This window comes from Psittacula echo, assembly GCF_963264785.1.
Source record: "Psittacula echo genome assembly, chromosome: 5".
NCBI lineage: Eukaryota > Metazoa > Chordata > Aves > Psittaciformes > Psittacidae > Psittacula > Psittacula echo.
Window position 1 is genome coordinate 23,468,451 of NC_137739.1, and position 15,469 is coordinate 23,483,919.

Sequence of the window (15,469 nt, forward strand, 5' to 3'; positions counted from 1 at the left end):
ATACAGCCATAAGCAATGACTACAATGCAGCTGGAGAAAACAGAAGTCACTTGGAGGCATAGACACAAATTTATAGCTATCATAATTATGTCTAATCTGTTTATTTAAATAAGCATTTATTCCCATTTGGGCTTGTATATGTAAATTGGCCCCAAATGCTTCAAGTATACAGTAAAGCTTTGTTCACAACTTTAGAGGCTGATTTAAGGCTGGTTTGGAAATTTGGCTGTACAGATTAACATTCCAACATGTTTTTCCAATCACAGACAATTTAAAACTCTACACCAGTTTAGAATTCTCAGGGCTCTAGCAGTTTCCTTGTGGTTTCTAATTGGCAAACTCACAGAAAATTAGATTCTTTATCATAAAGGAAAAGAAGAAGTTCCTAAGAAAGAACATACATGGCTTTGGAGAATCAGACTTACCAGCAGTGAGCTACGTGTGAATGTTTTCTGCTGAATGTTTTCAATGTCTTCATGAAGATCACATCTTCGTTAAACACCTGCAAATCCAAAAAGCAAACAGATAAAGCATCTGAAAAAATCTGACTTGCTTTAGACTGCATGAATCTTTATCACAGTTTTCCTTGGCAATTGACTTGGTGTAAAGCAGAGTTTGGATCTTAAGTTGCAGGAAGGGCTGGGAACCTCAGGCTTCAGAAAGGTCACAAAGTGTGAGGTTGATCATTGAGAGAAGAACAGGAGGAAAAGAGGCATGACTGTAGTACAGCAGTGTACCCAGCATTTAGAATTATGACATCAAAGAACGTGAATGGCTTCTTACATTTGTTAGTCAGGCCGCCAGGGGAAGCTTATCCACTTTAATGCCATAGCTGAGAGAAATATGTTGGTTATTTGAACTTTATTACACTTCACTGTAAGTGAAAGTACAGAAACATCTTTCAATATGAAATTTTAGAACCTATAATGTGTTTTGATGGACTTCAGCTATTCAGACATAAGTGTTGTCCTCAGCTTGCGTTCTTCTGAAATGACTAAGGGGAAAAAGTGATTTTGAAGTTTGAGACTAAAATGAGTTGGGTTTGGCAATGTTTAATATTTTTCATATTTGTTTTGAGAGAATCATGTCCCCTTCAAGAATGTGATGTTTGATAAGATGATTGTTGGTTAAATAGATGCTTTTTGAAATGTGTCCTATGAAAATCCACTCAGATTTGAATAGTTTATATCTCATGGAAAAAATTCTACTTAATTCATGTAGTTGCCATGTTCATTCACAGGTCATGCTGTGTGACAGTGAGATAGCCACAAACAACTTAGTGAAATGCAATCCTCCTGGTTTTCTCATTAAATTACAATATAAATGAGGGAAAAGCAGAAACGAGGCTTCTTCAACTTCTTCAACTAACCCTACGTTGATTCAGCTCTGGCTTCTGTGGCTGTGGTGGGGAAAAGCTCACAATCACGTATCAAAAAATAAGATGTAATTGTCCTCTGGAAGAGCAGCTGTGAGATTTGCCCTATTGTGTTCTAATGGAATTTACCTAAGAACCTGTTATGAAATGACAATTTTATCAATCCTTATCATAACATAAACTGAAAACTAGAGGTCTAAGGACAAAGCATTTATTGCATGGGAATGAACTACTGAATCCCAGGCTTTGCCTGTTGCATTTGTTTTCAGTAGCCGGGCCAAGAGGTCTTTGCCATGACTTAGTAGGCATAGCTGTGTTAGAGAGTTAGATGTCTCAAAGTTTTGAAAGTTAAATTAAGGCCTTCCCAAGATTTTGGACTGCAGTGACTTAATTCCATCCTCAGTTACACAAACTGAGTGGGCAGGAACAGAGTCGGACACTTCTTTAAATGGGCTCTTGGTTGTCAGCTTCTCTTACAGTCGGCTGTTGGAATAATCTCCTTAGGCAAGTGGTGGACTCCCTAATGTTGGATACTTTAAAGATTTGGCTAGACAGGCTGTTAGGACATCTAGTGTAGGTCATGTTTTGGAAAGAAAGGTTGGACCAGATCATCATTGAGGTGCCTTCCAACCTGATATTCTATGATTAGTTGTGCCTCACTTGCTTTCCAATGGAAGATTCCTGGCTGTTGGTCTCTGTTATCCAGCTGCCCAGCAGCCAGTCTCTCTTCAGTGTCCACCTGATTCTGGCAGACTTTGTGATTTCTGTCTCCATATGTTGAAATGGACATGTCCCTTGACTGCATTTAAATTACTTATTAGTCAAATAATCAAATGTGCCTAAGCTGGTGAATGAAGCCTTGCCAAGTTTTGACATGATTTACTTCTGGGTCTCCTAGTTGTCTGGTGCATTGTATGTGAATTGAATCATCTCTTGTATTCCTCGGTTTTCTAACACTACTAGAAGCAGGAGTTGTAGTGTTTCAGTTACATTAATTTTTCATAACTGTTTATTAACCCCATCTTTTTCAGGATGATAACCAGTGTGTTCACTATTCTGTGTGACTAGTAGAGCACTTAGAAGAACAAAGCCATGAATCAAATCTTGACTTTAAAAACTATATTGTTGTTAAATTAGCGTTATATTCCCAAGAGGAAGCATAGATAGAGAATAAAACTAATTCTGTGTGGAAGAAGCGGGAGACGCATTCTACTTTGACACTAACTGCATGGTTAAACCATTAACTTGGTTCTGCATTTAGTTTAACATTGTAGTTTATATGTTGATATAAAGCCTTGATGATATTAATTATTTTTATTTGCATGTCATAAATCTGTTAGGTATTCCAAAGAGATCACAAATGCTTTCTTAGAACCTGGGAAATTGATAGAGTGACTTTTGGCTTTTGATGATCTCTGCAGTGATTATATAGGGTAAAAATCTAACCAACAGGTGATTTTTAAACTTGAAATCCAACCTGCTATTCCATTTAATGGTCTCTCTCTACAGTACTTAATATGACTGTATTTCACTGAATGAAAATGTTTCACCAGTTGTTAAATGAATTGCCTAGGGATGCTTTATTTGTTGCAAGTGCCATGTCATTTTTCACTCATCTGGAAGCTGTGCCTGGTTCTGTGTCTGTTGAAAAGCTTGGCAATTTTGATTGATGATTCCTAAGCCTTCAAAACTTCTATGTTGAGTTTTTGTTTTGAAAGTTTTCCTGGATTTTAACTTTTATTGAAGCTTTGGGAGGGTTGGGGGGGGGGGCACAGTGTTTTTTTTTTCTTAGTTTTTTTTTTTTTTTTTTTTCAGTGGGAAATGGTTAATTGTAAATTCTGTGCATGTATTTCCATATGCAGAGTTCCTTCTATCCATTTTGAATATTCAATTAGCAGATTCTTTTGGTTGTTGCTCCAGTTTTTCTATTTGGAAAGCATTCTCTCCCATAGTAAATGGGGTAGGGAGAGAACAAAACTGGGCCCACCTTGCCCAGGAGCAGTTATTTTACCTTGTGGGTATTAATAGTTTCATTTATTTAATGTCTGATGCATACTTGTCTATACTTTATGGCTATTGACTAAATATGAGTTTTGGCACTGCAAAGCAGGCTAAGGTAAGCCTAATTTTCCTTTGCTGGAATGAGTGCCTGAGCCACTACTTCTGTGATTTATAAATAGCATCTGAAACTTTTAGGTTTGAGTTCCTGAAGAATTAGAAATAGCAACTAAGTTGACTGTGTTGTCACTTTGTGGTGAGGTGAATTGCAGCAGCTCCATAAGAGTAACTTCTGGTAGCAATGAGCTTCAGTTCTCTTTGGTTTAACAAATTAATAAAAGACAGGGAGAAAAAAATCAATTATAGAGAAGATTGTGGCAGAACTTCTTTGGTATTCCCTATCCTAATGAGCTAATTTTATAAGGAGGAAAAGGGCTTTTCTAAAAATACCTGAGCAAAATAAGGGAATAATTGAGGAAGAAAAAGAGTAGCTCTGAGGTCAGTAGCAAAAGGCAAGTAGTAAAGGCAAAACTGTAAAAAGTTCTGAACCAGATACATGTTTTTCTAGCCAATATACTCACATTTCAGTATGAATTTGTGCTCACATGGCACTAAATAGCCACATGAGAGACAGCACTGCAGTCAGGTGCTGCAGTCTCCATAGAGTAATTTCTACCCCCATTTTGGTCAATGTAGGACATCAGGTGATGAAAGCAAATTTTTTCTATCAGAGAATCAAATAGGCTGGAAAAGATCTTTAAGATCATCAAGTCCAACTGTTACCCAGGACTGCCAAGTCCGCCACTAAACCCTGTCAAACCTATGAGTACCTACCTAACTGTAACCCTCTTACATGACAAGCAACATTGCCAGTCATTTTCATTTAATTCAAGTGGAAGTGACTATTCAAAAATTTGTGGAGTTACAGAATCCCAGGCTGGTTTGGGTTGGAGGGACCTTAAAGCTCATCTGGTTGCAACCCCCTGCCATGGGCAGGAACACCTTCCACTAGACCAGGTTGCTTCAAGCCCCATCCCACCGGCCCTTGAACACTGCCAGGGATGGGGCAGCCACAGCTTACCTGGGCAACCTGTGCCAGGGCCTCACCACCCTCACAGGGAAGAGCTGCTTCCTAATATCATCTATTCAAAGAGGGAAGTATGATTAATAATCTTCAAAATGTGGCTCAAGTCTGCTGTAAAAAATGGGGACTTTAACGTGTTTGTTGTCCCTCATTTTGGAAAAATGGTACAAAAATTACATTTTTTCCATGTGATTTCAGAGCATGGGTGTAAGAGAGTACCTTTTGTGTTTCGATGTGAACCTGACAGCATTTTTCCAGGATAGCATCATATGTTTCACTCATACTTTCACATCCTGCATTAAACCACATGCACACACATCAACAAGACAAGATTGTAAAAGGAGTGTGACTGGGGAATTGTTTTCATGCTGTTTGATAGGAGTAATTGCGGACACTGCTGTTTCAAAGCAACTGCTGTTATATTATACTATGTCAACAAAAGTCACTTTTGCCATATGGAAACCTAATTACTTCAGAATGATCTGTTAGAAAGTACTTGTGAGATAGTCAGGCCATTTATACAAATCAGTAAAAAATATTTGCCTGTGACGCCTTTAAGTAAGAGCTTTCATGTGTTATAGATTGAACGTTACCTTGACAGTTTTGGAAATATTAAAAAAGTAAACTTCTGTTTAAAAGGTGGGAGGGAAATTTATTAGGTGATCAGAAAATACAAGTGTTTCCCTATGATTTTTGTGATGAACCTGATTGTGCTGTTGTTGAATATAGAAGAGGAGGTTTCTTTGCTGTTCTCTTCAGCAAGACCCTAATATTGTGGGAAATGCGATGAAATGTAGTATCCTATATTTTAGTGAGATCATGTGAGGCCAGTGATATTTATCTGTGTAGTATTTGTTTTATAAAATGACTTAGAGCTTTTATTTTTTTCTTTTCCTTAAATAATGTAAGCTTTTTTCCTTCTGTAGTCCAGGACAAGTCTCATTTTTATATTGGGAGTTTCACTTCTGAGTTGTTTAGGGCACCCATTAATCAGACAGTTTTTCAGTTGTCTGAGCTTCATGGTGAAGCTAAGTTGCCTGATGTGTTTAAAAGTCTATCATAGTTGTCAAGCTGTAGAAGTGTAATTTATGGATAGTTTGCAATGGTTTATTTGTTGACTCTAACTGCACAGATCTCATATGATTTGTATGAATCATATGAATATATATATTTCATATATACACATAAACCCTCTATAATGAAATCTGTATATGAAATATTTATGTGTATATAATGAAATCTATATAGATTTCAATGAAATTGAAATATATATATTTCTATATAATCTATATAGATTTCATCTATATTTTCATATATGGATGAAATCTGTATAGATTTCATATATACACATAAACACTCTGTTCTGAGTTGCTTTTTTTGAAAGCATTTCCATAGTCAGTCAGTATGATCTACCTAAATCAGAAAGCATAAAATATTTAGAACCAGATTTATTCATGTGTTAGTACTGGCGAGCAGCAGTGACCCAGCAGAAAATTAGTTTTCTGTGTTCCTGCCAGCCATTGCAAAGCCTTCCCAACAGCCCCTTAAAAGAAAAGCAGAGCAGTTTCTCCCCGCTATCTCCTTGCTTCTAGCTGGTTTTGTAGTGCTGAGGACATCTCTGCCAAGGAGCAACTCCTGGTTTCCAGGACTGGTCTGACAATGTATTACTTCAAATACTCAAGTATTAATGGGAAAAGAGTTTCATTAGGTTTGATTTTAATAGTATTAAACCAGTTTATAGCTGCTGGTAGTTTCATTCTGTGGGAATGTGAAGCAGCATGTTGTATATACAGTGGATGTTTTATATATTTAAGATACAGTACTATGAAATGGCACCTCTTTGAATTTATTGACAAGACAGTCAATTATAAACTAGCTATGTATTTCTGAATGGATTGAGTCCAATGAAACACTACGAAACACAGAATACTTGCTGTTAGGACCTGAGGGGACCCTAACAGTGATGACCAGCCTCACCTGGTACCTCAGCCTGCCCTGTATACCTGTAGCCCAGGAGCTACCTTTGTCCTTACCCCCACTTTTTGCCCAAGCTAAGCTGTGGACAGACCATCTCCAGCCTTCCTTTTAGCTGGCTGGGCTTTGTGGCTGAAGCCTCAGCTTCTGCTGTAGCCTTGCCTCTGGCCTTGTGTTCTGTTTATTGATCAAACATTCCTAACAGTGTTCAAGACCAGGTTGGATGGGGAATAACCTGGTCTAGTGGAAGGTGTCCCTGCCCATGGCAGGGAGTTGGAACTCAGACGGGTTGGAACCCAGACCATTCTGTGATTCTGTGACACTAGAACCTGACTTACCACCTTATTTTGTCACAGGGCAGCTGGCTAAAGCTGTTATGCCACCAGCAGTGCCTGACTTGGGTGCTGTGGGACTGCTCCATTGCCAGTGAGGGCTGCCACCACCTGTGCTGGGGTTACAATTGGCTCCTGGCTCATCTTCCTTCACAGAGCAGCATAACTCTTCCTGTGCCTGGCCTGTTTCCCATCTTGCTCTGTGCTGCTGTTTCTTAGCCAGTTGAACATCCCTGCCCACACTGCTTGTTCCTCTCCTGCGCTGGTGGAAGTAAGGTCAGGTTAGACCTTTGCTAAGGAAATTATTTTCAGGAAGGAACTTTTATTTTTTTACAATGTTTTGTGTAAGATTTTAGTAGAAAATCATGGAACAAAGGGCTTGTTTTGACAGCTTTTCTCTGAAGCAGACAGGACTAGTTGACCTTCCTCCCACACTCTGCCAGAGAATTTTGTCTGACTCCTTTTAATGTAAGTGGGTGCTCTTTTAAAGTTATTAGGCTTGTCCAATTAAAGTCTCCTGAGGAAGGATGTAGGTGGGACAGAGGTGGGCAAATGCTACATTACTTCTTCCTAAAGGCTGTTAAATCGCAGTTCAACATGTGAAGCTGTCTATGGAGTATAGTGCGAATTTACCTCGGGGTGCAGATACTCATTGTTTCTTTGAAGACATTAGCATGATGTGAAAAGGGTGCTAGGCTAGAAATGTGTCTAGTGCTACCAGCTTTGGGTTTTATTCCTCCCTTTTGAAAAGAAAAGAAAAAGAAGCCAAAGCCCTGGTCTGTGAGGAACTGAGCACCCCCACTCCCAGAATAACAGAAAGGGATTTAAAATACTGGCTAACAAGTTGCTTGTGTTTTGATGTGTAAGGTTGTTCCATATCTAGAGCCCCTTGAAAGAATTCAGGTTTCATTGGGTTTTATTTATTCTGGATTTAGTGAATAGCGGTCTTCATTTCCCTACTTCCTCCTTCCTTTCTCTCCCTTATTCTGAATAGTCCAGGAGGTGATGTGATGTCTGTGACACAAGATTTACTTGTATTTTTCTATAAAATATGATGTAAAACTGGTCAGTGTTTTCTAATACAATACAGAAAAGTATTACTATCTCCTCATGTTTGCAATTTATTTGGTTTATCAGGTATATAGAGGTGAGTAGTTCTATGCATCTAGGATACTCCATGCAATTACATTGCTGCTATCATGTGTCTAATACAAAATCCTACAGAAACTTTTTCTACACTTTCTGCAGTTTAAATACTGACATTAGTATGCTACCAGCAGCTGTTGTAAGGGCAAGCTTACTCCTCTGTCTTTTTCCCTGTCTGCATTTCCAAGAATTATTTTGGACTGTTAAAACCAGATTTTTGGACATAGACCTAGGAACTAATAGAGACCCTATTTTCAGTTTTCTACCTCTTAGTTCACTTGCCATCCAGTAACTACTGACTCCAGAAGGAATTACTTCCTACAGCAGCACATTCAAATGGACTTGGGGTCTGAATTCATCCATGGTTTAGATGTTCCTAATGTTGGGTAGTAACAATGCTTCATTCTTTAATTCTTTCTTCATTTTGCCCTGGATGATGACTACTTTTCATTTGAGGAAAACAAACCTTGAATGAGAACTAAATGCTAAAGTATTCTTTTTACATGTCCCAGTATATGTACCAATGCAAGCAAAAAGCTTGGTGTCATTACTCTGCTTCAGATACTGATAGGCTATATGAGTAGCATCTCCTCCAATATCAAAATCATGTAAATTAACTATTTTGGAACAAGCGGAGCATGTCTGCATGTTAGACCTTGATCTCATTGCTATTAGATTGTATTTCTTATTGTGGATAGGGGGCATCCATGTGGTGTTAAATGGGAGACTGTGATGTTTCTGAGGTGCTTATGACTTCAAGACCTATTGCTTTAGACTATGGTTTTCTCCTAATATAGATCTGAAATTAATTAACCCTTAATTTTGGGAAAGTTCAGTTCCAGTTTTAAAGTCTGTATTTATAAAGTTGGGTTGGGGTTTGGTTTTTTGTTTTGTTTTTTTTTTTTTTATTCAGTGAACTGGACCAAACACTAATTCTGTAGTTGCTAATATTCCGAAGAAGTTGCTAATATTTATTCAGCCTATCACGATGCTTTTGAAAAGGCTGTGGTTAACAACTTCATCACTTCTCATTTTTCCTTGCTTGCAGTTCTTTAATGGACAAGGAAATATGTTGGTGGCAGTCACCCATCTATACAAAATCTGCATATTGTTTTCATAACACTTAAGTATTCCCTGGTCTAGTGGAAGGTGTCCCTGCCCTTGGCAGGAGGGTGGAACTGGATGACCTCTAAGATTCCATGAACCCAAACCATCCTAGGGTTCTATGATTATGTTAACATGTATCATTTATCTAAATAGAGAACTTCTGTTTTTCAGACCTTACCAGTACGGAAGATTCCATGCAAAGCCAATGCTCCTTCAGGGTCTTTTTTTGCACGGGACAACACAGCAAATTTCTTATCCTGGTGCAGAGATGTAGGGGTGGATGATACCTGCTTGTTTGAATCCGAAGGTTTGGGTATGTATTTGTTTATACAGTAGTTGGTAATTGTAAATAACTTTTGTGTTTGCCTTTGAAGACAGAATGGCTCTCTCACTAGAGCCTGACTCCAAACCTGACCTGTGTCCAACTATGTTAATTTTGTCTCTTATCTGAAGCATGGATGAATAAATTACATATCCTCTGAAATTCATAAGTACATGAGGCAAAAAAATCTTGCTATGATTTCTTGCACACAGATGATTTTTCATCCTACACCCACTTTTTTTGACCATGGAATGCAGTTCCTTAGTTGGCTGTGGGCTGTCAGTGCAGGCTGTTTTGGCTGGAGACATTTAGCTATTCATGGAGCTTCAGTGGGTTGTGCAGCAGGCAAGAAAACAGGAAATTTTTTCTATTGCCTATACTGACCTTTTTTCCATCAGATTCTCTTGTGCAGCTCTGGATAAAAACAACAGTAGTGCTTCAGAGTGTTCCAACAAAAGAATTGGACTGCTTTAGGAGATCACTGTGCTTCATGTCTTTATGAAGAACAACTACATGTTCCTCATTATTTTAACTTTTCTCTCTTCAAAGGAAATCTTACAGCAAGAGTTTTTTAGCCAAATACCATGAAATGAAGAGAATAAAATGTTTATTTGTTACCTGAACTCAGATAAAAGTGCAAAGCAGTTGTGATGATAGACAGCTCTATTTCTGTGGAAGACAAATGAGCACGCTGTGATGAATCAAGAGGCTTCTTTGTTCTGTTGCTTAAAAGGTCTTTGCCAGTTGAAGTTCTTATCTGTGTGATCTGTTTCCCTTCTTTTACAGTCTTACTCTTCTAGCACAACTATTTCTGAAGCAATTTTTTTTCTTCTCCATTTTTCTATTTTCTTCATTTTTCTGTTATTACATCCTGTGAGGGTTTTAAATTATTTTGTATGTCCAGGAGAAAATGCTTGGCAGAAGAGAAATTAGTATCAATCAAAAAGAGGAGGATATATGTATTGTCTCTGTTTTGTTAATTAAATTCCCAAGTTGAACTTCTTATTGGATGTGGTAAATCATGCAGAAGATGAACAGCAACTGTGTTTCCAAAGATTTGAAATAGTGGAGTAATTGGACACTACCTAGGACAAAGAAACTTGCAAACACAAGAATGAAGGAGACCCAAACCTCCGATGTCTGAGATAAGCAGAAGAACCTGTGGTTAATAAAGCACTTGAATTAATTTATACTTTGTACTGCTATGGTAAACCCACCAGTTTACCCTTCTTCCAGTAATAGGTTAAGTGCGAAACTGAGTGCATTTTGCATAAGGAATTTGCTTGTGCATTGTTAAGAAACAAGTTCTTGTTTAGAGATGGAATTGGCATAGCTGAAATACCAACATTCTCTGGATAAGTTAATTTTTACACATACACAGTGCTTTGACTGCCACAGTAGAACACGGAGTGCAAATGCACCTAGAAAGTTGATATTCAAGATGAACATCTTCGTCTCTCAGAAAAGTGAAATGAAATTGCAGAAAGACATGTTGTGCTCTATTAGATTTGTTCGATTAGTGACTGCCTTCCTTGTCTGATTGAAACTAGGTTCTGTTGTCTTCCTTCTCCAAGTGCTACTGTTTATGTACTTGTTGAAAAGACGATGCTGGAAATAGGATTAGGACTTGGTAATATTTTGACTCATTTTTCTAAAGTTGGCAAGGGGATAGTAACCATGCCTCTTCAAAAATGATAAAAACAGAAGCTCCTCTTCTCACTTGGTTTGTGCTAGAACTTGTAAAAGTGTTGATTTCACTTGAGGATTTTCTACTGCATTAGAAAGAATGATGAATCATAACAGTTGCCAATCTAAAGCTTTTGTGTTCCTCTCTCTCCCACAAATCACTTCTCCACTACATAGGGAATAAAATTTCCGCAAAGGTGAGTAATATTTCAAGTGCTGAGAAATGTATGTGAATGACATCTAAGTGTTGGCACTGCCTCATGGAATTTTGATGTTTATTTTTTTTTTCTTTATAATAAATGTGGTGAAATTATGCTTACAGAGGTAACTGGTTTTTGTTTCCTTATGATTTTTCTCCATGGCTCATAAACTGTATTGATATGTAAATTGCTAGTGATAAAGCAGTAGCTTCTGTCTGTGTTGAGGAACCCCACTGTGTTCATGTTCTTAACTGACTTGAGTTTTACCTTTCTTTTGTATTCTGTTCCTGCCTTATGTATGTAAATATTGTATTATTTAATTAGATGCAAATAGGGTTGTTTTCTTCATGCCATTGTATCTCATAAGACATTCCTGAGGCCTTTTTCTGTCAAATTTGTGTTCTAACATTATAAGAGCGGTTTTTACGAGTCTAGTCAGAGGTCAGCAAAATTAGATATGTGCAAACTAAGAAATGAACTGCTATTATTTCTCATTATTTAAAAATATAATCTCATCCTGATGAGTTCTGAAACCTTGGAAATCATGTAAGCTTAACTGCACACAAATGCTTCCAACACTCCCACTTTTTTAGCACTCAGACTAAGCATGGGTTCAAATGTTTTGTTGCAAAAAACAAGGAAATGGGATTAAAGACTTTGTTCAGAATAAATAGAAGGGGGAAAAATACAAGTGGTGTTTGCTGTGCTGGTACGTAAAATTATGTCCTCTGATCAGTAGAGTTACTTTAAGAGTCCTTGAAAGAGATCGGTAAAGAGCTCAGAAATTTAAAAACAATGCAATTAAGAGATTACTAACTATAAGTAGTGCGGTAGGATGTATTTTATCTTGCTGAATGTTATGATGTGTTAACATAGCTTAAAATAAAAACAAATTAGAAATACAGTTTTCTGTAAAGACTTATAAGACAGCCGGAGCTGACTGGTATCAATCTATGTGTCTTGCTGTTTGAACTTGGCTTATTGCAGAGACCTGTCAGGAAAGTCTCAAGAGTTAATGCCCTTGCAAAGAAAAGGTGGATGGTGTACCTGTTGTATCAGTTGCCAAAAGATAACAGTAACAAATATAGCACCACAGTATGTAGGTATCATCTGGAATGCTGCAAAAATAAAGGGAGACCCTGACTGCTCCCTGCATGCATTGACCAATTCAGTGTGCTTTTCATAAGTATTTATTTTAGTTGGTGTATTTAAAGAAGAAGGAATAAGCTTTGATACCAAAAACTAGGATCCAGAGTCCAAACTTATATCATCTGGGAAAATCTGGAGATGCCTGTTTTTGGGGTTCTCTGGATGTTTTAGCAGTCTGAATTTGTGCCATATCTAGGACTTGGAACATGGTGCATTATCTCTTTGCAGTCTAAGAAAAGTAATACTGTCTGTAACGCCTCTGTTTGCATGTTATGTATATTTTATAAGTTCCTCTTTGTAGGTTTTAGAGCAGCAGATCCAGACAGCTATGGTAATAACATTTCTGGAAGCATTCTAGATGGAGATATTTGTAGTTATGAGATAAATGTAGTTATATGTATGGAGATATATGTAGTTATGGTATTACACTGAAGAGTGTAATGCTCAAAGAAAACTCTTCTTGGCCAAGTAGTAAGAATGGTAAGAATTTTTGTGACTGCTTTACTTAACGTGAACTTAAAGCATGAAGTTATGAACTCTTTGTTGGTAACAGTGTTGTTGGATGATTATAGGATTTGAAAGCCATGAATATTCTGCATCTCTTCTATGACAGAGTCCACCCATCAAGACAAGAGTTTGCCAAATGTGCCATCATGCTAATGTGCGTCATTTGCTTTGGGAGTTGTTGGATGATAGTACTGTATTAAGGTTTTGTGCTTGTGTATTCTGTAACTTTGTGTGCACACACAATATGTGACGCAGTATGTGACATGGACTTCTTTTGGTGCAACTTTGTTGATTCAAGTTTAATGACAGGTTCCCTAAACAAAAACATCTAGTGCCTTGGTGGAAATAATTGACTTAATCACAAACGTTTCTGGTACCTATTCTGATGTGATGGTTTGTTTTTTTTTTAGTAGGCCTTTTTTAAAAAATTCTTATTCTTGTTTATCTAATTACCTTTCATAAATGGAAGTATTTTGACCATTCTTTCCCAGAGACACATTTACAGCTTGTAACAGCATGTGGAATTTTACCCGTAGTTGCATCAGAATAAGCCTTTGTCCTGCCTTTCACAACATTTTACTAAACTTATAGTCTAATATGTCTTGTTTTGAGGATTCTAGAAGCATCCTGGACACTGTTATTACCATTGGATTAGTACCTTAAGTTAATGAATTCCCATAAATTATTAATATTGATGTGATTTCTATATTCATTCTAGAATAATTCATTACTATCTTTAGATTTACTGTGTTTGAAACCCTAATTCTTTTGAGATTTACATAAGTGATAGTGCTGAAACAGGGATGGAGAACACAACTCCTTGATTTAAGTATATCATAGTATAACTCCTGAATGCAGAAGTAAGGATATGTCTGGGATATGTTGAACAGAGTATGTTTTGTCAAACACTGTTTAAAAATAGGAAAAAAAAAAAAGGGGGGGGGGGGAGAAAGACAACATGAAGAAGGATCATGGGATCAACCTTTTGAAAAATCTTCCCTAAACATGTTGAATTCTGATGGCAATTGGAAGACAATGATAATAAGTATTAAGCTCCTTTGGAAAATCTCTTCACTTTCAGTGAGCTAAAAATGCTTCAGAAATGTGAACAGTAGATAGGAAAGAAATTAAGTACAAGGGAGGAGAACAAGAGGTGATTGATCAGGAGAGAAGGACCTGTAAAATAAAGAAGGGGCAGCAACAAGATGGAAACATTATGGAGAGAGAAGTTACAGCCAGAGAGGAGCAGGGATAAAAGCTTACTAGGAGCTGAAAAGGAGCTATGGTTAAAAAAAGAGCCCCTGGAAGTAGCTTGAGAAGATGCAGGCAATGAGGACAGCAGATGAGAAGTAATTGAAATGAATGAGATGTAAAGCAAAATGGACTGTAACTGTCAGGATACCTAAAATAAGCTGGACTTGTATGCATGATTTCTAAATCGTCACATGGCTTTCCTGTCAAGCAAATACCGTCAGTGAGAGTCTCTGGCAAGGTGGGTATTTCTGTTCATTTTATGAAGTAGATCTATGTAGCGTACGTCTTCTACATTTAGAATTTGCTACATGCCTATAGTTAGTTGGTTGATTCTTCTTGCTAATGCTGGATAGGGGAGGTCTGGACAAGGATTCTCCAGGAATATTGTTTTCTTTACCCTGTGGAAGCTTGAAAAATTATATGAAGTTGGATACAGAACATGTATTAATAATGCAAAGTGAAATACTTGGGCTGTAATTAAGGCTGTCTGTACTGCATTAGTTAAACTGTAACTGTTTGATGTGGTCATGGATTATTTTTCCCCTACAAGAGCTGTGTTCTCTTTAGGGTGGACCTTGGTTTAGTATAGTTCACGAAGTGAAAGAAACTCACAACTGGTATGTTGTTCTCTCCTGACATGCTGCTTTGTTGTAAAAACCTGAAGGTGTTTGGAGAATGGTGCAAGATGCAGAAGGATAGTATTTTGTTGATGCTGCTTGAATGGCATCAGCAGAAGTGACTGTGGCTCTATCATGTAGCTCCCACATGCAGGCAGAGCAGTCATATCAGACTTTGTAGTGGGATCACTGGTTGTGTTGGCTTTGAATTCATGCAAAATACGGGATTAGGAAACTCAGCAGTACCCTAGAGACCAGGCAGTAAGTATTTTAGAATAGCACCTATATAAATGTGGTTTTTTTATATTTAATACCTATATTTTAATTCCATGTGTAAAAAAAATCTTCATTTTTATTTTTCTTTTAATTCTTTACAGCACAGAGTAGCACTATTGTGGAAATGAATTGTTGACTGTCAACTTTAAAGGCTGTGCAGTGAATTGTGTATGTGGCCATAGATGTAATGAAGTTGGTTTCTCAAAATCCTTTTTCAGCTGCCAGTATTTACTGTGTTTAGCTGCGTATAAATTGCTGCAATTGCAGCAAATGTGTTGCTTAAAAAATGTCTGTCTGCCATGTGAGATACCTGGGATTAACTAAAAAAGTTGAGGTGGTGCCTATTACTGAAGTGCAACTATTACCATAGATGATAGTAAGTAATTCAGAAAGTGGTAGCTGTAGTTTCCCAGGTACAATAGAATGCCATCAGTACAGGTGT

At 37.5% G+C, this 15,469-nt stretch overlaps 1 protein-coding gene across 1 annotated transcript in view; it reads left to right on the forward strand.

The window, feature by feature from the left end:
• Nucleotides 1–15,469, forward strand: part of GAS2 (growth arrest specific 2) — a gene marked incomplete at its 3' end in the record, with an annotated part of 82,896 nt that overhangs the window by 18,738 nt on the left and 48,689 nt on the right. Inside the window, exon 3 of the mRNA XM_080619491.1 lies at nt 9,188–9,329. Within this exon, the coding sequence (XP_080475617.1) occupies nt 9,188–9,329 (142 nt within the window). The remainder of the gene's footprint in view (nt 1–9,187; nt 9,330–15,469) is intronic.